At 49.1% G+C, this 23759-nt stretch overlaps 1 protein-coding gene across 4 annotated transcripts in view; it reads left to right on the top strand.

The window, feature by feature from the left end:
* Positions 1-23759, top strand: part of GRK3 (G protein-coupled receptor kinase 3) — a 122867-nt gene that overhangs the window by 92991 nt on the left and 6117 nt on the right. For 3 of the 4 annotated variants that reach the window (XM_046024742.1, XM_046024741.1, XM_046024743.1), the window contains 8 exons: positions 3721-3828; positions 10531-10597; positions 11745-11845; positions 14668-14734; positions 15776-15871; positions 19172-19334; positions 21517-21653; positions 22820-22933. In XM_046024742.1, coding sequence (XP_045880698.1) covers positions 3721-3828; positions 10531-10597; positions 11745-11845; positions 14668-14734; positions 15776-15871; positions 19172-19334; positions 21517-21653; positions 22820-22933 — 853 coding nt within the window. The remainder of the gene's footprint in view (positions 1-3720; positions 3829-10530; positions 10598-11744; positions 11846-14667; positions 14735-15775; positions 15872-19171; positions 19335-21516; positions 21654-22819; positions 22934-23759) is intronic. The other variant, XR_006821034.1, reaches the window with a different exon arrangement.

The raw sequence follows: 23759 nt of genomic DNA on the forward strand, positions 1-23759 counted from the left end.
CCAGGGCTCAAGCATCTCTCTCCATCTACTTTCTCCTTCGTTTTCAAAATGGCTTTTTTTTTTTTCTCCAAAGGGAAATTAGGAACCTTTTTTTTTTGTTTGTTTTTTTAAATTAAAAACACAAATCATCTGCTTCCAGTCCATGTTAGACTTGAGCATTAAGTACATCAGTCTTCCAACAGACCAGGCAGAGGGAGCCCCCTGCCCCCCAGCCCTCGGCCAGCACCTGACCCCTCCGCACACCCTCCTCCGGGGATGGACAGCCGCTGTCCCAGGCCTCTGCAGAAGCAGGAGGGAACGCACACTGGTTTTCATTTCTGTTCCTTTGGTCTCAGTTTATCTGGGTGGAAAGCACAGACATGTGTGCATTTTGTGGAAAGTAGATGTAAATGGAAATGGAAAAGCAGATGAGTGTTTCTTTATTCTTTTTCTGGGGGGGGGTGGTAAATGTATCACTCTCAGCACTGAAATCCTTTAAAAGTACATTTTATTGTCCATCTTGAGCTGACACTCATCTCCGTTTTGAACGGGCTTGAAGAAACTCCCAGGGGTCTCACCTCACGCATCCATGCAGAAAATCAACCCCAGGCCCCTCCTTCTTGGCTAGAGGTAAAGTGGTTCAGCACTGCCGTACCTGCAAGGGGCTACGTGAAGTCAGGGTCCCCTTTCAAAGCCCTGAGCGAAGGTGCGTAGTGAATAGCGCGGATTCTGTAAACAGGTTTCTCCCTTCCTGCAGAATCTGGGGTCCGGTGATTATGGCATTAGCATTTTGCCAGCACTTTACAATTATTAGGCCAGAACCCATGGTTGCATGAGCTTCTCTCAGCAAATTCATCAGGCATTTTTTAAGAGGGTGGTTTGAATTTTTAATGCGGCGGCTGTTTGGTATGCTAATTTCTTCAGTTCAGTGTAGCCACCACAGAAGGCGCATCAGAGAGCTCAGAAGAGTTAATCTTGCAAAGGAATGAACTCTCAGTGATGGGGTTATTTATTTCCTTATAGGTCTGCACCCACTTAGTGTAATTCCCCTGTCAGCTCCGAGAGGTGGGCTGTTCTCGGATTCCACCAGCAGCTGTGGAAAGGGGTAGGGTCGGGGAGGTTGGTTTCCATGCTTGCACGATGACAGGAAGGCCACTGTTCTACAAGTGCGTCATCTCCTGGCCAAGAACAAAGGCTTTCGAGGCAGCAGGTCTGGGTTTGAATCCGCTTCTAAGTTGTGCCTCCTTTTCCCCCATCTCTAAAGAGGAGATGACGGCGGCATTTACTTCGCCTGAGTGTTGTGGAGATCAAGTCCACTGATGACTGCGACAAGCTTTTAGGCACCTTTGGCTGGCGTGGGCAGTGCCTCGGGGACCCCTAGAGCTGGCTGTGTAGGCAGTGACTGGTGTGTGGATGGCGGCAGGGCCAGCAGCCACAGCGTTCACCGCACCACCGGCTGAACATCCACTGTTCCCGGCACGCAGGGCCGGCTGCTTCAAATGTGCTCGCATCGCCACAGAAACTCCAGAGGTTGCTGGTGAAGTAATCTACTTTGTGGTGTGGACACTGAAGCCCAGAGAAATGGAGGAGCTTGAACAGGGTCCCAGCGCTGGCACACGGTGCGGCTGGAATTAAAGTCCGGTTGTCTGACTCCAGAGTGTGGACTCCTTGCCCCACACGGGTGAACTCCCTAAAGCTAGGAAATGGTCAACTCCGGACCCCATGAGCACTTTTGGCCAGAATTGCACCATGGACGTGGTTTCTCAAGTCTTTCCAAAGCTGTAGCTGTGATCTTGGACTTTACCCTGCTGGTTCACCTATAAGTAGTTGAGCAGTTGAGGTTCCTGATTTGGGCTTCAACTAAGTGGGTCCGTTCAGGGGCTCCTGTATTACTGTACCCTAGAAGTTAACTTTCCATTACTCAGAAAGCAAAGAAAGACTTTTAGGATTGAACTTATTACCAGTGCTGGATCCAGCTTATTTTCTCCAAGAGCACAAAGCTGTGTCTCGTGCCACAGTGTCTCAGAACCTCCAGTGCTGTTTTGGGATTCAGAGGAGTTTGGATCTTCAGGGGGAGATGTCGGGAAGCAGCAGTCACTGCCGTACAGGCAGAATCAGAAAGCCACACGGCGGGAGGTCCGGTACCAGGCTCGGGTTACGTCCGGTATCAGCTTCACCCTCTGTGTTGGTTCTTGCACTCTTTTACCATCCCAGAAGTGGGTTTTGATCCTGGGAATCCTAGGCTCACAGGTCACCACCAAGGCCTTTCTGGGCAGCACTGAAGTGAGCCCTTCCCCGAGAGTGGTTCAGATCCCCCTCCCAGAAACCTCCCGTGCCCTCATAGCGTGGCTGGCCGGCCTGATGTGGTCCGACTCTGGAGTCCGAACAGTGGAGCTCCTCCAGGTTCTGGGCCTGCCGTGATGGACTAGCACCCGTTTTTGCTGCTGCAGAGCCGTCTTCCAAAGTGAGAACTCTTTAGACCAAGAGCACTGGGCCCAGTGCTGATCCTGGATGGGGAATGATTAACAGTGATCCAGGATCACTTTCTTTCTTTCTTTTTTTTTTTTAGATTTTATTTATTTATTTGACAGACAGAGATCCCGAGCCGAAGACATAGGCTCAACCCACTGAACCACCCAGGCGCCCCCAGGATCACTTTCTGAGCAGATTCTCAGTGAGCATAACTTAAACGTGATCCTAATAAAAGAAGACTAGAGATTCACACCGCTGACGTGGATCAAGTTGTTCTTTCGTGCCAACACCCTTCTAACCCCCTTATGTACGTGGAATCCGCGTGGAAACCCTGCACGATAGAGGGGTTTCTTAGCACCCATCCTGTCCTGGAAGAGCAGTGAGGGCGGGCAGGTGGCAGGGCTTAGCTTTCACAGGAACCTTTCTGGTTTGTGTCTTTGAAAGCCCCCCACGAGCTGCCTCTCACTCTTTCAGATGGAACAGCGCACGCTCAGATCCTAAAGGAGGGGCGGCGAATAGAGTAACAGGAAGGATTCAGAGTTGCAGAATAGTGCAAATCAAGATAAAATGGTGTTCCTCCCAAATCTTCTCAACTTCCTGAGAACCTCTCATTTGCTTAGTGGGCTCCTTTGATCAGTCGGCAGCCCTCAAAACCAGGCATGGGATTTCTCCATCTTTTGTACCTGTCGGCATGTGCCCCCCACTTCTTCCCCACCCCCTCGGGGTCTTCCACTCGCTGTGTTAGTAAGCAGCCCCCACCCTCAGCGTGTGCCAGCTCAGGCCCTTAGCATGGAGATGGCATCACACCAGAGGGATGTCCCCATCCCTTCAGGTCCAGGGCACCACCTCTAGGTGCCTGCTTATCTTCCCCTCCCCCGGGCTTCACTCCCACCCCTTGCATGGCCTCAGGAGTGCTCTGGAACCAGCAGGAGACCCCTTCAGAGCTGTAGTGCAGGAAGACTAATGTGATTCAGATTTCCCTTCCATGACCGGAGCTTGCGTGTTTTCATATTTATCTCATACTGTAACTTATTTATATTCATTCCTATACTAATAGGAATTATTCCTATATTAATAGGAATTAAGACAGAAAGACAGAAAAGGTTGTTTTGTTCCATGAATCATGTTGTGTGGAATCCCCATTGTCCCCTCCCCCTTGTTTATAGTTGCTGCCGTTCAGCAAATGACATCTGAGCCTCTTGGCTGAGCTGTCACATTCTGTAAGGTGGGCGTGCTCTGGTAACTGCGTGTGCCCTTTCTTCTCCCTAGGGGCACCCATGGGTACATGGCTCCCGAGGTCCTGCAGAAGGGGACAGCGTATGACAGCAGTGCTGACTGGTTCTCCCTAGGCTGCATGCTTTTCAAGCTCCTGCGAGGGTGAGTGAAACGCCTCCTTCTGTTACTGCCACTGCGGCTTCCTGGGATCAGCACCCAGACAGGTTAGACAGTGTTAGACTCTAATATCATTTGAAATCACACACGTTAACCTAGACCATGACCAGGGCTCTTCTGCCTTCTCAAACCCAGAGCATTGCTCCCATTAACTTTTAGGCAAAAGCTCACAGTTTCATATTTTTGTTCCATACCTTGTAGGAATGTCAGCACATTTAAACCTAAAGGAAGACTGCTTTGAAGGGGGCCCATTGATTTAGGATATTTTGGATATTGATTTAGGATCGGTCCCCACTATTTGGGGCATAAGAGTTATTTTAAAATGTGGATCATTGAAGAAGGTAGGAGATTCTTTCTCATTAGGAGTCAGTTACTCACGAATGTCTTGCCAATGGTAAGCGTTTTGGGGTTATAAGAAAGGACGAGACCCAAAGTGAACCGCTTTTAGAAGTGTGCAGGTATTCTGAACCGTGCTGGAGTTAATTCTCCTTTCGAAAAACACAAAAATGAAACTGCATAATTTTATGTTTTTAATTAATTTAATCACCACCAAAGACAGTGAAACAGAGTGAAAGGATTAGGGAATGAAAGCACTGTCCAAAGTGTGTCCCTGTGTTGAGCACAATGATTATGTTCACATTTTCCCATTAATTTTAAGAATTTTCAGCCAACTGGAATGGAAATCTTAAGTTTTGAAAACATGTTTTTGGTCATCCTCGTCCACAAGGATAAAAAAGCACTTGATATTAACATTTCCTGGTCAAGACCCTCCTTCTCCTATTTCTGTTGTGAACACGGGTCTGGCCGTTTGCTGAGCTTTTGGCATTTCCACTGGGAAGGCTCGTTGAGCACTGCCACATCTTCTTACCGTAATCAGCACATTCGGCAAAGGGGCTGGATTCTACGTTTCCCCTCGAATTAGCTTCCCAGCACTCTGGCCACTTCCCCAGGACCCCGGTAATCTAGTTGTTTTCTGTTCACCATTTTCACTGGGGAACCAAAATTGTGTTACTGCCCAGAGAGTCGGGTCCTGTTGGTCCTTCATTGAATTACTGTATTTGTGGAGCCTGGATGGCCTAATTCCCATCATCAGACTTGCTGACCTAATTAGAGAGAGTTTCTGCAAGACAGGCCAGAGAAAACCACTTCCCACGCGAGCTGTCCTTCTACCCGGTGGAGGCTCTCTGTGAGAGGTGAGCGCACAGAGACATGCTTTGGGTCTCTGTTTGGCACCCCTCCCCCCGGAGATGGCGCGGGAGGTACAGAATCCATCCCTCCAGAATTTTGAGACAGGAAAATTCCATGCAGCAGCAAAAACATCAGCTACATCCAGTCAATATTGGAAAGTCAGTAGTAAAATGTCCCTGGGAAACCTGCCAAGCCGGGTAGTTAGGGCTTGGTTCATGTCTTTGTTTCATTTGATTCTAGTCTGTTTATAATAATGCCCACCATGTCACTCGGGGATGATTGGGCATGACACTGTTTTTTGAAATATCTGAAGATGTAGTTATTCATGATATGCCAGCAGTGGCTAGTAAAGTGCACCAAGCCGTATCTGGCCGCAGGTCAGCTTCCCAGTACTGAATCAGGAGGAAGTCATTCCTCACGGGTCCTCAGTCGGGCTCGGTGGAGTCACTGTGTTTGCTGTGGCTCCTGTCAAGAGGGGTGTTGGCTGAAAGGAAGACATCCAGAAGGTGTTCCTGAGGATGGGTTGAGAGGAAAATGGTGAAAGATCTAGAAACTGTGGCTCATATGGAAAGGTTGGAAGAACTGGGTACATGGCTTAGGGGAGGCCTAATGGTTGGCTCCAGCTGGCTGAGGACCCGTCTTCCCAAAGGGTTACATTCAAGCTGCACCATTCCCAAGAGCGGGCACTTTAAGGAGGGGAAGATGTCAGTTCAACACAACCATGGCCACTCAGGCCTTTGACGGAGCGTTGTGCTACGTTGTGCCTCACAGGCAGTGAGGTCCCTATCACTGTCTGGCGACCATCTATTGAGCCTGGCATGCAAAGAAACCTTCCAGTGTGTAATAGAAACAGGACTAGAGGAACCTTTCCCACTGAGATGTGTGATCTTCTGCCATTCTCTGCCTTGCTCGTTCAGAAGCCATTCCCAGGAAAGGGTAGAGCACAGAAACCAAGGGGCAGGGAGAATGTTTTTTGATTTAAGTGATTTAGAGTCGACCTGGTAAGCATTTATTGAGTAGCTAGAATATGTAGGAGACTGTGCTTCATGTGCTGGGAAGAGGAGGGGAGGGGGGAAGGAAGCCATGTCTGGTCCATAAGGAGCTCACAGGAGAGTAGAGATGTCCACACACAGGAGCAGGGCAGACTGTGGTGTCCCAGAGGGCACAGAAACGAGTCCCGGGGCTGACCTGGGAGAGCAGGGCTGACTCCACGCAGGTGATGCTCTGTGAAGGCGGGCCTGGGAAGGGTTGGCAATTCCAAGACTGGTGCAAAGTAAACGTGTTTTCCTACGGGGAGCAGACAATATGGGGCAGTTTGCCTTTCCTCAGTGGTGACCTGGGCAGGGAGATCATGCTGGGAGAGGAGGTCAGGGAGACAGGGAGAGCCTTTCAAGAAGGGAGAACCTATGCATTGGGGTCGGGGGAGCAGGGGCTTTGTTCTTGAGGCCCCAGAGACTGGAGGCTTTTATGCAGAGGAGAGACATGGCTGGGTGTTTGTCAGAAGAAGGTGCTCACAGCATCACGCCTGTAGCCCTGGAGGAGGGAGATGGGAGACAGGAGTGGGGGTCCAGGCAAAAGGCCAGGACCTGTGGGTCTGGGACCAGGAAGGAGGCAAGTGGCCTAATGATGTTGCTACGCTGATCGGTGTGGGTGGTGGTTGCTGTGCTTCTCCAATGGGTGCTCCAATATGGAAGCTGAGGGGTGCTCCTTGGCAACACTTGGAGACGTTTTTGCTTGCCACAGCTTTGGAAAGGGCTACTTCTGACATATGGCGGGTGAAGGTGAGGGTTGCTGTGAAACACCTTACGACACACAGGACGGGCCCTGTGGCCTCCAGCACAGCGTTGCCCTGCACAGAAGGCCAGCAGTGCAGAGGAGGACAGAGTCTGCTCCAGGCCTGTGTCTTCCTTCCTTCCCGCAGCGGAGTGGTGCACTCGAACAGGGGTCACTGGTAGATGGTTCTTGCTTCTCTTTTCCGCGGTCAAATGCTTCTTCCACGGGCCAGTGTGTCCCGCTGTCTCTGCTGAAGCTCTCGTCCGCACCCCTCACTCTGCCTTGCACCTGGAAGAGACCCGCAGAGGCATGAAGGACGGAATCTGGATGTGGGCAAGGTGTCCAGTCTTGAGATCGCGTTCCGCATGCCTGGACTCCAGGGGTGGACGGGGTATTGAAGATGTTCCTGTTGCCAGTGTGTGGGATTGCCGTCCTGACCCTCAGTCTAGATTTCAGGTGTCTGTCGCGGAAAAGAATTGAGGTGGCAGCAGCTTTGATCCTAACCACATCACCTCTGATGTCAGTGCCGGAAGGTGTCCGACGCGGGGGAGAGAGCCTGGCTGGCGGTCTGGGAACAGCTGAGCTCTGCCCCAGGTTACTGAGTTTGTTCCTGCAGCGGGGAAAAGAGGGAATGTTTATAAATATTTGGGCAGCTATTGGCTTAGGTTCAAAACTCATAACTGATGTTAGATGTCATCTTTTTGGTACTCTAAAACTAAATTTTGACCTAAGAGTTTTGAATCACTCTTCAAGCATCTTGCCCTTGAGCCCCTCATTTCGCCGTGACCCTGATCTGCGCTGTGACCCTGATCTGCGCTGTGACCCTGATCTGCGCTGTGACCCTGAGGGCCTGCGCGCGCCCTCCTGCGTGTCTTCCCATCCCTTCTCCCGTCTTGGACGATTTCCCCAGCTTGTTCGGGGAAGGTCTGCAGTTGCGCCCGTTCGCTCCGTGAGTCGGAAGCCACATCTGACCGCTGCACATGGGGTTCTGTTCCCGCGGCGCCCCGCGAAGAGCCTGAGTGCCGCGTGCGTGGCACAGAGAGGCTGGCCCGCCCCACAAGCTGTCGGCTGGCCCCGAACCGTCTCCTCTTTCAAGCCGCTGCCTTGGGAAGCAGCTGCAGCCTCCCGGGCTCTGTGGGCACCACGTGCCTCCCTCCGAGCGGAGATTATTGCTCTCGTAGGGTTTCTGTAGCAGTTTCCAAAATAGAAACAGAATCTTTGGTTTTGTTCACAAGGAATCATCAAGCCTGCCTCAGAAACAGATGTGCCTCGAGACTTCGAACCTAAGAGCGCGCACTTTCTCTGCGCACTGGCCCAGAGCTGCCGGGTCGCTGAAGAGCACGTCCGAGGGTTTCCTACGGGGTCGAACGCAGGAGAGGCGCATGTGCACAGCGGCCTCGGTAGCGGCCGGCCTCATGTGCTGGAAATGTTTTTGGCACCGTCGATTTAACTCCACTCCTCCTCGCGAGCCTCCCTCAGGTCTCATGAAAGATTTTTTAAATTTAGCACAGAGCATTTCTGTTGGAACACAGCGGTCCTTCTCTGCAAGGGTTAGGGTACCACACTTTCCCTCCAGCAGCAGGCGCGGGGGTCACAGCAGGGACGGGGTCCTCGGGCACCGCGCGCAGGAGCTAAACCGGCAGCACGTGCCCCTGCACCAGGAGATCTGCTCACAGTCCCTTTGCAGGCCTTCAGGGCCTGCGTGGGGTGGAGGCAGCCGTGTCCGTGGAGACTGAAGCTTTAGTAAGATTTCATGAACTGTCTCCCTTTTTCTCTTTTGAACCATGAACATGAGGATGTCTCCCTGTCTTTGGCATCAGAGCATGGTGCAAGGAATGGTTTTTTAAATGACAATATCTTAAAAATAGCATACCATTGTTGTTACATCCGATTTGCTTTTTAAATGCAGTAATTTTACATTCTTCTTTTTAGAAACAATTAGGGCGAACAGAACATTTCCAAAGTCTGGTTTAGAGATTAGTGCGTGTTTGTTCACTTGGCACTCATTCACCTTGTTTTAGATTTTATTTTTCAAATTACTGCTTTCAAGAGATTGAAATTACTCTGTATTACATTGCATGGTAAGAAGGAAAACAAAGCATTAGAGTTCCCTCTCTTGTACAAAATGAACATTAAACTATTTGAGATCATCAAGGCTCTGAAATGGAATAATCCCGTCTGAGAGATGACTCAGTGCCTCACTTCACTAATTCAGGGGATGGTCAGAGAGGGAGCAGTAAGTAGTGCGAAGAGGAGTTCTTTTTTCTGACTCATGTTCATTTATGTGCTCAGTTTTCCAACCCACCTAATAGAGTTAACTTTCAAATATTTGACAGTATCTTGCCTCTGGTGGTGTTATATACGGCTTAGAAATAAAATTGGAGGATTCGTCATTTTATAGGCATGTCTTGCTGTAAGAAAACTCAGTCATGTACATATATCCCTTCTTTAATTTCCAAATAAATAAATAAGACCAGGATTCCATAATTGGCATGTTTACTAGTCTCTCTCTCTTTTTTTTTTTTAAAGATTTTATTTATTCATTTGACAGACAGAGATCACAAGTAGGCAGAGAGGCAGACAGAGAGAGAGGAGGGAGCAGGCTCTCTGCTGAGCAGAGAGCCCGATGCGGGACTTGATTCCAGGACCCTGGGATCATGACCTGAGCTGAAGGCAGAGGCTTTAACCCATTGAGCAACCCAGGTGCCCCATTACTAGTCTCTTTTGATAAGATTTCCTTTGAAAGCCAACTTCTCTAGGGCTTTAACAACAGGGTAAAGAGTAAGAATAATTTGTTTTTCATTAGTTTATCAAGCAGACATTCATTTTATAAAGTTAAGACTCATCTTTATTAGTTTCTTGAATGATGGCTGTGCACTGCCGTGGTCTCGGCTGCCACCAGCACACATGGTGTCTGTCCCCTTCCCCGTTTCTGTGAAGTACAGGGCCTTACACCCATCGACAGATGAAGACATCGAGACTGTTGGTTTCCATGACTGGCCCACAGCCAGTAAACACCCCCATCACAACCCTGAGCTCCGGTCTGCTGACCCCTGCATTAGGGGCTCTCCTTAAGTACAACAGGAGAAAGCAATTCTCAGAACTGGAGGGCCCCAGGGACACAGGGTTCATGAATGTCTGTCATCATCAGAGGAAGGCATCGCCTGGTTACCGGTTTCCGGGGGGGAGGGGGGGAGGCGTGTTCATCTTGGTCGTGTTTTGGTTGCACCACAGTTCTTTGGGCTGTTTGAGGGACTAATATCCATTTTTCTAAGAAAAAAGAAAGAAAGAAAAAGATAAAATTGTATGAAAGTTATTCTCTCCAAACACTAAAGTGACAAATGTTATATAAATGGCCTTCATTTTCATGAGTACCGGCTGGCTGATTGTTTTCTTTTTAAAGATATTTTAAAATATCACTGGGGATATATTTGCTGAAGCCTATTTTAGTACCGTGATTTCACTGATGTGAGGATCAGGCAGTTCACACGAGCATAAACGCCCCCCGCCTTTGAGGCACTAACATACCCCAACACCAGCCTTTCTGGGTAAAGGGTAAATGTGTAGGGCTTTGTATTTCTGTAGTTTTGGATGAATACTATCAGAATACAGTACCCTCCCCAGATATGAGCCAGGGACATGCACCAAGTTACCTGATAACCACATCCTCAACAAGAGGATTCATTTCCACAGGCACAGCTGTTCATTTCCTGTTCATTTCCACAGGCACAGCCCTTTCAGACAACATAAAACCAAAGACAAGCATGAGATAGACCGAATGACCCTCACCGTGGTAAGGAGATTGAAAACTCTGTTTTTTAGTGGTGGGTCTTTTTTTAAAGGATTTTTTTCTTCTTCTTCTTCTTTATTTTTTTAGTAACCTCTACCCACAACACGGGACTAGAACTTAAGACCCCAAAATCGAGAGTCACATGCTTCAATGACTTAGGTAGCCAGGCGCTCCGAAAAACTCCATTCTTTTTTTTTTTTTTTAATATTTTATTTATTTATTTGACAGAGAGAGAGGTCACAAGTAGGCAGAGAGGCCGGCAGAGAGAGAGGGAGAAACAGGCTCCCCACTGAGCAGAGAGCCCGATGCGGGGCTCGATCCCAGGACCCTGAGATCATGACCTGAGCCAAAGGCAGAGACTTAAGCCACTGAGCCACCCAGGCGCCCCCGAAAAACTCCATTCTTATTCACATTATTATTTCCACATCTCATTCCATTAACAACCAGTTGAAAAATTTGCTTTCTTAAAAACAAATGAGTGGTGGGGCGCCTGGGTGGCTCAGTGGGTTAAAGCCTCTGCCTTCGGCTCAGGTCATGATCCCAGGGTGCTGGGATCGAGCCCCACATCGGGCTCTCTGCTCCACGGGGAGCCTGCTTCCTCCTCTCTCTCTGCCTGCCTCTCTGCCTAGTTGTGATTTCTCTCTGTCAAATAAATAACATATTAAAAAACAAAACAAAACAAAACAAAAAACAAATGAGTGGAGATCAAGTTCCTAGAATTCCTGACTGACAGTTCAGTGGAAATAGATGTCAAGGCAGAAATCAGAGTTTGCCACCCATCAATTAGAGAAAGATGGAGAAAATCAAAAACTAAAGTAAGAAGATCGAAGAAAAGGAAAAATTGCTGAGGCACAGAAGAGCAGGGAGACCCGTTTCTCCGGACCTGGCCCCAGCCTAGTGAGTGGCATTGAAAATGACTAGCAATCTGTGGCACCTGACTGGCTTTGTCAGTGGAGTGTGCGACTCTTGGTCTTGGGGTTGTGAGTTCAAGCCCCACATTATGACTAGCACAGTTTCACGTTTCTTTAGAGTAAATATTAATTGATGGTGCGTCTGCCGTTTGTAACACTGTCCTTGTCCAAGAAATGGACTTTAGATATGGTTGGGTGTCAGGGCATCTTAGAAATCATGTTGTTTTTTTCTCCCCCAGAATGTGGAGCTCCCAGAGGCCTTCTCTCCGGAACTGCGGTCCCTTCTAGAAGGCCTGCTCCAGAGAGACGCCAGTAAGCGGCTCGGCTGCCACGGAGGCGGGTAGGCTGTTATTCTAGCACTTAAGTACCGACACCCGGAGCACAAGATAGTTAGTTTCAATACATCACGCTTCATTCCTAGCCCCTAAAAATCTCCCACTTTGATCCGGAGGGGGGAATAATCCCACGGGAAATATGTATGTTGACCTTTGTGTTTCGTAATTAACGACTTGAAGGAGTCGCTCGCTTTTCACCTTTAAAAATCGATCCTGTCAACGGTGGAAATGAATCCCGATATCTCGCAGTTCATTTGGTGAAGTTTTACAAATTACGTTTGCAGTGACACCAGTTCAGTGTCCTGATCAGGTTCTTACATGTTTTCTCTCACGTGTTACTGGCCGGCTGCCGTCTTAAACGTGCTTTCTAGCTGCTAGGTGTCCAGAACACCTTCCTGCAGTTCTCAAACTTGACTGATACTTTGGCTGGATATAGAATTCTAAATCAATACTGATTTCCACCCAGAACTTTGGAGATACAGTGCTTTATTGTGTGCAGTAAAGCTGGTCGCGGAGCCCAGTTATCGCTCCTGATGTCAGGCGCTGAGAGTTCCTTGTACCGTGGAGGCTCATTTTCTTCCGCTTGGAGAATACTGTTTTTTAAATTTATTTGACAGTCCCTCTCCTCCATTTCCTTGGTTAGCTCATAGAACTCCTTTAGGTTTCTGTTGAAATTTCTAGAATGACCGTCAATTCTTCTGACCTTGTGCACTCCCCGTATCTTTGCTTTGATCCTGTTCTACTTTATGTGCGCTTAAATCTCTAATCCCTCCTTTGATTGCTTTTTAAAATCTTTAGCAGGCTAAATTTTTTCACAAAATAGAACCTTTCAGAGTCCCCCACCCTACTCCATGAGAATAAACACCTAGCTGCAGGCATTTGGGGGCTGGATATTGAGGTAGAAAGTATGGTGTGTGCGTGCGTGGAGGGTTCCATCTACAGAGTTCAGCCTGTCTTCAGCCCGTGTCTCACCATCCCCTCCCCACCTCCACACACACGGCCTTGAGCCTGGAACTCAGCACCTCTGAGCCCCAGGCATAGCTTTGCCGGTTTCTTGCTAGAACTCTGTGCTCCTCTGTCCACACCCATCGTGTCTACTGATGGTTCTGCACCCCTCTTTGTGGTGCATTTATGACTCCGTGTTCCTCTTCCATGATTTTAGCGATGGTTGGGAAGGAACAAATGCAAAACACAAAAGGACACCCTTTGACTTAGATTTCATTCATTCATCCATTGAACACTTACTGAGCACCCCCTGAGTGTCAGCCGTCACTGCTGGGGCTGAGGTGGTCCACACGGGCGGACCCAGCCCTGCCTTCTTGGAGCTTCTGTTGGGTGGGGGTGAGCGACATTACAGAAAAGATCAGATAGATAAGGTGCTCACAGACGGAGAGAAGAGCATGAATGAGGTAAATAAGGCGTTGTCCTTGAGAAGCCAACCTTAGGAGGAGAGGGGGAAGGACCCAAGGCAGAGGGGTCAGTGACGGTAGGGCTTTGAGGGGGGCATCAAGCTTCCATGATGCGGAAGAGCAAGAAGGCTGGAGAGCTAGGAGAGGGAGGTCAAGAGCAGGTCAGACAGGTGGTGGGCTCAGGCAGGTCCTGTATGTAGGCCGAGTCCCCGGACTTTGCTGTAAGTGCGACAAGGAGGCCTCTGAAGAGTCTTGGGCAGTGGTGTAGGGAGATGGGTTGAAAGGATGATGTGGGCATGGCATGGGGTGGGTGGGGCTGCGGGATGTGTAGCTGGAGGGCAGGCTGGGGCAGGGGGCAGTTAGGGTCATTTGGGGACGGGGTGGAGACCTGGATGGTGGCAGTGATAGTAGGACATTTAGCATCCCCTTCATGATCAAAGACCGTGCTGCCCCCACCCAGAATCGGATCTCAGTGAGGATGGGAGACGGTAAGAGGTAGTCAGCCCCAGGACTTGCCCAGGGATGGGCAGCGGAGTGTAGTGGGACATTGGGGCTGATCCGGCTCTTTGGGTTTAGACGACAAGGAGTTCTACAGACCTCTCGCCCCATCAAGTGGAGACACTGAGCAGGCGCTGGGTGCGTGGGCCTCCTGGCGTGCAGGACGAGGTCGGCGCTTGCCACATAGATCTGGGAGTTGTCTGCAGGCACAGGGCACTTATAGGCCTGGCAGGGCGAGGTCACCCAAGGAATGATAGCAGAGGAAGGGGACTGAGAACCAGCCCTTGGGGCTCTGCCACAGGGGACAGGGCTACGGGGGGACCCGGGGCAGGCCTTGGCAGAGAGTCCCTTGTGGGCACAGGGACCATGCACTTTCCCCGTGTAGGCTTTCCTTGTGGTATACAGTCCCTTGTCTTCCGCACAAACTGAGCTTTGAGGATTGTCTCTGGGAAAACTGGTTCCTTCAGTATCTGAGGAGGTCTGGCATGCGCTATGTTCCTAGATTTCCGGTTTGCTTCTGAATTCGTATTTGGTGCTTCATATGCCTGTCGTTTGATCTGACATGCCTCGTAGACATTTGCTGCAAGTCTCCTCAATGTGGAGATCTCTAATTTAAGTCTTATTTGAATTTGTTCTCCTGGCGAGAGACTCCTATGTATCTATCTATCTGCGACAGACACCTCCTAGGTTCTCTCAAACTGGAATAAATTACCACATGAGATAATATTCCTAGTTTCCACCCCATATGATATTTCTAAACATCCAGTATTTCCTGTGTTGCTTTGAAGGAAGCATATTTTACTTGCTTAGTGAAAGAACTGAAAATAGTCGTTCCTCTGTGTTCTTCCCAGGGACAGTTTTTGGAAAATATTCCTTAGGTTTGCAAATGCACCTTTACCACATTTGTGCCTCTCCCACAGGGCACAGGAAGTGAAGGAGCACATCTTTTTCAAAGGCATCGACTGGCAGCAAGTCTACTTACAAAAGGTACTCTGTCTGGAACCCCACACTGGACACCACCACCTCTGTGCTCCATCTTGGTCCCCACTTCCTGGGTCCATCCCCCCGGGGCCCCGCCCCCAGGCTCCCCTGACAGCAGTGGGAGTCCTTCTTGCCCTTCCACCTGTGGGCTGCCATTACCACCGACTCCCTCTGGGCCAACTTCTCTCTGTTTCCCTAGTTTAAAAGTTTTCAAAATATCTGCAGTATGCATTAATAAATACTGAAACAGAGCTGTTATCGAATGCAGATGTCCGTATAACTGAGGTGTTTTTAGCTTTTTGACTTCCTATCTGAATCAGTGACTATATTTTCATAAGGATCTCTGTAGAAATGTATGAGAAACGTGGGTCACGAATCTACACATTCTTTCTAACCCAGCACCACACAACTTAAGGATCAATGATTGGATATCAACAGAATCCCTTCCCTTAAGATATTTTTTTATATTCCCATTGGTACAGGAGAATACTCCACATTAAAAATTTTTCTTTTAATGTTGATCAGCTTTGGGTTCGTTTCTGCATGGCCTCCAGCTGTCAAGGGGTGATGCCCTGTTAGTCCCACCTGCTGTGAACGAGAGACCCGGCTGCGGCTCTGCTGGCCTCTCCTCAGCCCCTCTGTGGGGCACCTCTGTGGGTCTGGAGTGCTCCCTCCGCCGCCGCCCCCCCCCCCCCCCCCCCGCCCCTGCACACTGAGGCTCCAGCAAGTGGAATGTGGTGCCGCATTGTCTGAGACCCGGTGTTTTCCTAAAGCTGAGCTGGCGGGATGTACAGTCTGGAGATTTCATTATATTCAATAATGCTTTAAGAGCTTGGACATGAATCTGTTTTTTCCCCTTAAGTTTTTCTAAAATCTGGGGGCTTCTTTTAGGGCTGTTGCAGGCACAAGCCCGTCTGTGAAGGACGCATGGGGGCGTGTAGGACCTTGGCTGGAATGCTCATAGAGTGCAGCGCACTGTAGAGTGATAGGTGGGGATGGGCCCTGAGGTGATCTGATAACTGAGCCGTACTTTCCTGGATCCTCTAGTACCCTCCACCTTTGATTCCCCCCCGGGGAGAAGTCAATGCTGCGGACGCCTTTGACATTGGCTCCTTTGATGAAGAGGATACCAAGGGCATCAAGGTACACGTGTGATGTTCACCCTGGGTGTTTTGGGGGGTGGGGAGATGTTTTTCTTGGCCATCAGACTGAGTGATTGTCTTAACATTGGCTTGCTTGTGGAATGTGACTTATCAGTGAACACCCGCATGCATGAAGAATGTAGATGTCAAGGACCTAAATTAGAAACAATGAAAGCTTTCTGTGGACTAATCATTTTATGTTTGACAAACTGGTAGGTGGTCAGTTTCTTACGGATCTGCATGTACTTGCAATTAAACTAGAACTCGAGCCTGTATGGAGCAGAGAAAAGCAACTATGTGACAGCAGACACACTTTGCCTGGTGCCAAAGAGCCAGCCCTCTTAATCCTTTCAAGTATTCGGATCTGTCTGTGTTCAGATGAAAAGAGCAAACAGCATGAGTCATTTTGCATTTGTCAGTCAAAAGTGAAATGATCACTGCATGTTTTTTTTTATATAATCCTCTGCATTTTTCAAACTTTTGTTCATATCATCATGTTTCCCAGTAGACGAGGCATGATTACAGACGGTGAGTCACGAGGGAAAATCGTCCCCCTCAGGCTGCTAAATCAGAGTGTGTCACTACGGTGTCGGGCTCACATCTGCCCCCACCCTCTCAGCGTCCCCCAGGGCCTCCCTGTCTTTTCTCAGCTGCCTCGTTATACCCTGGTTGTGTCAGCCCCCCTCGCTTTTCCTGCCAAGCAGCTCACCCTCCAGAAGGTACACGCACCTTCTGGGAGGTGCGTGGAGAGCCGTGGCTAGGGACACAGAGCTGGAACCGACGGGGCCTGGGAACAGAAGAGGTGGCCAAGCGGCTGGGGAGGAGGGAAGCTGCAGGACACCCCAGGAGGACACCAGGTGCATTGGGACCCGAGGAGTGGCAGCTAGTTGGAATGCAGTGTCAGGAAGGAGGGGTGGTCGGGGCCCTGCTTCTGGGACCAGCTTCCCAGGAGGTGAAGCCGAGGTGAAGGGGAAGCAGAGAGAAGCCACTTCTGTGGTCTGGCACAGTGGCTCTCCCGGGGCCTGCGGTATGCCCAGTGCCCCGACGTGCATACCCCCAGGTGCAGTCTGCAACCTGGACAGACTGCAGGCCGCTGGCGTGTTAAGTACCGCTGCCCAGCTCCGGGGAATGATCATTTCCAAAGTCACCTAAAAGGATTACTGTTGTCCCCATAGAATTTTGTCAGCAGAGGTGCTGCCACGAAAGGGTGCTAAAAACACCATGGCCGTGACGTGGGAGCCCACAGACATTTTTGATGTTGAGAGGAGATTGCTCATACTTTAAATTTCATAAACCATAATCAAAGCTCTGGAGTCTGACTGGGCTCACCTCTGCCCTTACTCACTGAGTGACTTTGGGTAACCTCTTACACCCTGGTTTTGTCACCTGTGACTGGTTTTGACGCCCGGATTTCTCTGAGGTAGGAGAGAGAGCCGCTTTAAGCCTCTTGGCCTGTCATCCCTGCGAGGAGGTTCTGTCAATGTGGTTTTCGTTCTTGGTGACCAAGAGCTGAGGATGAACACGCTCAGAGCAAGAGGGGGCCTGTGGCCAGGGGTCCAGAGGGAAGTGAGGAGCCCGGGACAGCCTAGTCCAGCTAGAGATTCTGCCTCTTAAGAAACCACGCATTCTTGATCTTTTTAAACAAGCAGCCCAAATAAATATACTGTTCTTTAAAAAACAAGGACAGGGGCGCCTGGGTGGCTCAGTGGTTTAAGCCGCTGCCTTCGGCTCAGGTCATGATCTCGGGGTCCTGGGATCGAGTCCCGCATCGGGCTCTCTGCTCGGCAGGGAGCCTGCTTCCCTCTCACTCTCTCTGCCTGCCTCTCTGCCTACTTGTATCTCTCTCTGTCAAATAAATAAATAAAATCTTAAAAAAAAAAAAAAAAAAAAAAACAAGGACAAAACAAACAAACAAAAAACTCACCTCAGATAAGCACAGATTTTCTTCCTTGTTTTATTCATTTTTAATCACTTATGCTAAGTCCTAGAAAGTCGGGGCTCTCTGAAATTCTAGGAAGTAGAACGGTTCGTATACAAAGCAGAGTTGGCCCTTCCCAGCAGCTATATTGGAAAGGAGTATGTTTTTACTTTTGGCAAACCCTTCAGAATCCGTACCGGGGGCCGTGATCCCAGGGTGCCCCTCTGGCCTGCTGCACTAGCACCCCCCACCCCCCCACACACACTCACACTCACATGTGCCTGGACACACGCCTCCAGCGTTCATTCTCAGGGCCACCAAGGACTTCAGCTCTGGGCTCAGCCTGGGCTTCTGAAGGAAGCAGGAAGAGGAGAGGAGAGCTCTGTGAATCAGAGCGATCCTAAAATCAACACGAGATACTAACAGATCACTGAGGGCAGGTAGAGAACCCTCCGTGTTCATCGATTTGCTTAAGTCTTGGGGGCAAGTGCCTCTTCTTGCTCTTTATCTTGTCAATAACTTTCCTGCTGTAACATCTCTCCAGTACTCATCTCTCAGGCAAAGGAGCAGGCACATCAAATTTCTCAAGAGATCTGTGCTTGTGAGTGACAGCCGTGCTCCGCTCTTTCAGTGAGATCACTCACCTTTCTGCCACAGAACTGTAGCTCAGAGGCATAAAATCACTTTCTTTGCTCATTTTCAGAGTGCGGCCTCTCGGCTCGGGGGAAGAATGAAGGATTTTGAGCAGTAGTTTGGAAGAGAAATGCTATTATTAAGTGTAATTTTTATTCCCGTGCCTCTTAAGGCGAAGTTGCCTAAACCCCCTCGTCTCCCGACCTCTGTGGTCGCACATTTGATCACGCTGTTACCCTGGGTTCATGGAAGGTTGGAAGGTTCATGGAATGAATGGAAAATTCAGCGCCCTCTCCCTTCTGCTCATCTCACTTTTCAGATGAATTGAGGGTGGTGAGAAAACACTCCCACCTTCTCCCTTTTAATTGTTTCTCAAAGTACGGGATGTAATTGCCTACTTTGGCAAATAGAGTCTCCTCGCCATCGTTGACATTCTGTTTTGCTGTCGGATCTTTCTGTACTTTATAAAAAGCCCCGTACATGTTGTTTTTCATTGGCAAAAATGTAACAAAGCTGGTATAAGAGAACGGGCTGACTGTCCCGTCCGGTGGGCCTGAAGGTGAAGGTGAGGTGTCCTCAGTCAGCACGCTGGTTATCAGCGGCAGACATTTGTGACAAGGAACGAGCCATCTCTGAAGGATTGTATGCTGTGGTCCATTTATCGCCCCATGTCCAGTTAGGGTACTTTTCAAGCTGTTGCCTTGCTAAGTATGTTAAATCATAACTGTCTTGATCTCTTAAAATAATAAGCTTCTTGATTGCGACCAAGATCTCTACAAGAACTTCCCCTTGGTGATCTCCGAGCGCTGGCAGCAGGAAGTAGCAGAAACAGTTTATGAAGCAGTAAATGCAGACACGGATAAAATCGAGGCCAGAAAGAGAGCTAAAAATAAGCAACTTGGACACGAAGAAGGTAAAATAGCCAACGTGCCTCAAAATATTTTCAACACGATGAATTTTGTAAAAATGTCTTGTAAAGCTGGAAAAGTTTTTGGGTCGTAAAGTACTTTCAGGGGTGGTAGGGGGGAAGGCCATAAATAGTGGCGTGTGGCTTAGAAAAGCTTAGTGTAATATTTCAAAGTTTTCAGTCGATGTATAAATTAAGGTGGTCAGCAGTAGGGTGTCGTGTGTCCTCTGCTCTTGGAGCTTCTAAAGCGAGTTGGCAAGTGTCTTCCTTGAAGATGCAATATTTTCATGCCAGGAAGAGGCCCAGCTTTGTAGGCAAGTGAACTGGGCCACCTCACAGGCACCCTGCTGGGTTGAACACCCTGCCCTCACTGTCTTGACATTCTCAGTCATGTTTGAACAAGGGCCCCGTGTTTTCATTTTCTTCTGGGCCCCACAAAGTATGAAGTAGTTGTCACTGGTGAGGAACCTTGTCCAGCACTGTAAATGGGAATAGTGGCGTTTGTTTCACAAGTGCATTAAGGAATCGCCAGACCACATTTTTTTTAACAACACTTGAGTGCTCTGTTGGGATTTCCAAAATGGAGTGTGTCCTGTCGGGTGTTAAACCAGCCGGCCATTCTTGAGTCACCAAATGTTGTCACTCTCCATTTTCCTAAGGTTTTAATGAATCTGGGATATTGAAAGGTACCTGGTTGATGATGAGGATATTATTTGCTTTCCTTCTAGGCAAAGACTGTTCTGAGGTTAACAGTCTGTTATAAGAGTCATCTGCCAGAAGCAGTTCCTTTGTGTTAATAAGTTACTTGAATGGGAGTGGCTTGATGTGGGCTGGCCGGTTGTGTCCATCACCCACTCAGAAACTTGTGCCTGAGTCCCGATGGGTTCCTCCCATGTGAAAGCTGCCTGCGTACCCCAAGGGAACGGAGTGGCCCCATAACTGTGCTCACCTCCATTCTGCAGAGAGAGGGGCTTTGTTTCCAAGCTGTTCCTCAGCGCACCCATTGACATCACTCTGGGCTGTTGGCTGTAGCTAATTTTATATGGGAAATTACATCAATTGCTCCAGGGAGGGCCATGGTGTCACCAGACTCTTGACAAACTGGACCTAGAAAAAAGAGGCATGTCTTAATGACCTTACCGAAGTATATCCTTGCATCCAGCAGATTCATGAACTTATCTTCATATATCACTGGGCTCTTGGTTGAAGATCTCAGGAGTCTCCTTACAGAACAGTACAGTCCAGGCTTAGGTCCCTGAGGTGAACCTGCAAGGCTTCCACCTTCCGTATACTTAAGTCATGTAAACACTTTGGTGTTAAAATGACAATTCCGGGGAGCCCACCCGATCACCTGTCCTCTCCCTCCTGGGGCTTCCCCCTTCCGCCATATGCCGGACAACATGGGTGTCACTCCTCCGTTTGCCATCTGGGTCTCCCGTTAGAACCTTAGCTCTTGGAGGCAGGAGTTCTGTCTCCTGTCCTGTAGCACTGCTGAGTCCAGGACGCCCAGAACGTGCCCAGCACCAGGCGTTCCCTTCAGAGCTGCTGAATGATGAGGGGAGGAGTCAATGAATGGTTTTTCGTGTTCTCCAAATGTTTTTAGTGTTCTTTTAAAATAAGAAACCAGAGCCAGACACTTAAAATTAACCTTTTAAAGAAAGAGAGAGAGAGAAAGAGTGAGAGAGACAGTACTTCACTCTAACGATATGATCGGGACTCCACAAGAGCGAGTTAGCTCGGTCTGTCTAGGTAAGCGTGTATTGGAGGGATAAATACAGCCTTAAGGAATAAACGGTTTCGAGCCTTGTGTTACCTTGGCTGCTTGGTCAACCCCTTACTGTTATTGACGGGATTGAGGGGAGAACCCCAGTGCCACATAAAGACAAAGGTTCTTTGGGCGTAGCTTGAACCGAATTACTCTGTTTGTGCCCTCTCCGAGCCACAAGGGAACATCACGAATGTCTCCCAATATGGAGAAACAGCCATTCACTATGTTAGCGGAGACCCGCTCTTCCAATCTCCCACTCACCTGGGTCTCAAAACCAGGACAACGGTTTGCACAACATGCTCCACTCATAGAAACCTGATTTTTCCAAACAGTGTGTCATTCTTGTTTGTTTGTTTCTGAGAAGAGCAGAGCCCGTCTGTGCCCAAGCCTGTCTAATTTGGGGTTGTTTGTATTCCCTAGATTACGCTCTAGGAAGGGACTGTATCATGCACGGGTACATGCTGAAGCTGGGGAACCCGTTCCTGACTCAGTGGCAGCGCCGGTATTTTTACCTCTTTCCCAACAGACTTGAGTGGAGAGGAGAGGGCGAGTCCCGGGTAAGTCCAGTGTGGCCTTCCTGGCACCGACTGGCAGCGTCCTCGCTGTCGCGTGGCTCTCTCGGAGGGCTGGCACGTCTAACCAAATATCCTGCTGAGCTCTGGGTGTCTATTTGAACTTGTGCATAGGAGATTTGGGATGTTCAAACTCTAACTTTTAAACTTAGAGTCGGGGGCACCTGGATGGCTCAGTGGGTTAAGCCTCTGCCTTCGGCTCATGTCATGATTTCAGGGTCCTGGGATCGAACCCCGCATCAGGCTCTCTGCTCAATGGGGAGCCTGCTTCCTCCTCTCTCTCTCTCTGCCTACCTCTCTGCCTACTTGTGATCAGGGAACAGTAAACACGAGCACTTATGATGGTGGTGTTTTTCATTTAGGAGTCCTGAGTATTTATCCCAAAGAACATAAATGGTAAGGTGCTTACGACACTATAGCGTTCACCGTAAGCAATCGTGTTCTAGGCTGGCGTGACCATCTTTTAAGGATGTCGCCTGTATTTATAAGATCCTTTTGATATTTTTGAAATATCATTAGCTCGCAAGCAATCCTTGCCAGACCTTTCCCGAGCTGCCGTGTCAGGAGCTCAGCTGCTCGCCACTCCCTTCACTGTTTCCTCACAACTCGGTAGATAGAATTCAGAGGTGTGTGCGACACAGAGAGGACACGTGCGAGTCACAACCATTCGCAGATTGATTCTGTGTCGAGGGAACATCTGTGCTGTTGTCTTACAGAGACACTGTCCTTTGGTGTTTCCTTCGAGATGCCATCATTTGAATTTTGTACTTGTCCCTTCATAGCCCTTCCCCCTCACTTCTAGAATGTCATCAACAAAAGGAAAAGGCTGGGCGTCTGGGTGGCTCAGTGGGTTAACAAACCTCTGCCTTCTGCTCAGGTCATGATCTCAGGGTCCTGGGATAGAGTCCCGCATCGGGCTCTCTGCTCGGCAGGGAACCTGCTTCCTCCTCTCTCTCTGCCTGCCTCTCTGCCTACTTGTGATCTCTCTCTCTCTGTCAAATAAATAAATAAAATCTTAAAAAAAAAAAAAAGGAAAGGGTGATTTTTAAAAAAACTCTTTCTAAGCTGATAGCTTTCCATATTATTAACTTAGCTTAAGAAATTGGGAAATAATGCAAACTAACTTGTCATTTTTTTATTTTTATGGCTAGCAAAGTTTACTGACAATGGAACAGATTCTGTCTGTGGAAGAAACTCAGATTAAAGACAAAAAGTGCATCTTGTTGAGGATAAAAGGAGGGAAGCAATTTGTCTTGCAATGTGAGGTGAGTCTCGTGTTTTTAAAAAAACCTTTTCCCCTAACTGGAAGTTAGAGCAACTGTGTACCTGTCCACGGAGATGGCCACCTGTGTATGGGACGGCTTCTTGAAGCCATGCTTTACCGCTTACTTAGGAAAGCCCCTGGGCACGAGGGTCTCAGCAAATTAACATTTGCCGTTACAGAAGCAAATGTCAGGAAATGGCTGGAGAGGAAGTCCGTGTTGTAATCTGATTGCCCTGTCTGGAAACTCTGTCCAGTGTTCAGTAGGGGCCTGTTAGCTAGTCTCCCGGTTCTTAGCATTCGGCATGTTTGAGGTTGGGACTTGGGTGTTTAAGTAAACACAGATAGCGAAGTGACTTCCGCTCCAGGGAGATGCCCTCTTTCTCTCTCCAGAATTCTACTGTAGCCCAAATTTAATCCTCTGGGATACTGGAGTGCGTGTGTATAGGGTGTGTGTGTGTCCAGGTGCGTGTGGGTGTGCATGGGGGTGTGTGCAGGTGTGGGTGGGTGTGCATGGGGGTGTGTGTGTGTCCAGGTGGGTGGGGGTTTGTGTGGGGTGGGGGTGTGCATGGGTGTGTGTGCGCACGCGTGACTGTCTTCAGAGAGCCAGACCACTAGTAGATAACTGAGATGTGTGTCCAGTAACCATCCCTCCAATGCACACGTGGGGTGTGTGTTCATGAGACAGAGCTCTCCTTTGGCATTACTGTATGAACTTGAGCTGTTTTAGAAATCGGGAAGCACAGGTGCTCTCTGAACGAGTCACGGGCGGTCCCTCTCAGGGTGGGGCTTGGGGGGGTCCCCTGGAGGGCCAGCCAGAGTGGCCCTGC

This window comes from Meles meles, chromosome 12 (assembly GCF_922984935.1).
Source record: "Meles meles chromosome 12, mMelMel3.1 paternal haplotype, whole genome shotgun sequence".
NCBI classification, from domain to species: Eukaryota; Metazoa; Chordata; class Mammalia; order Carnivora; family Mustelidae; genus Meles; species Meles meles.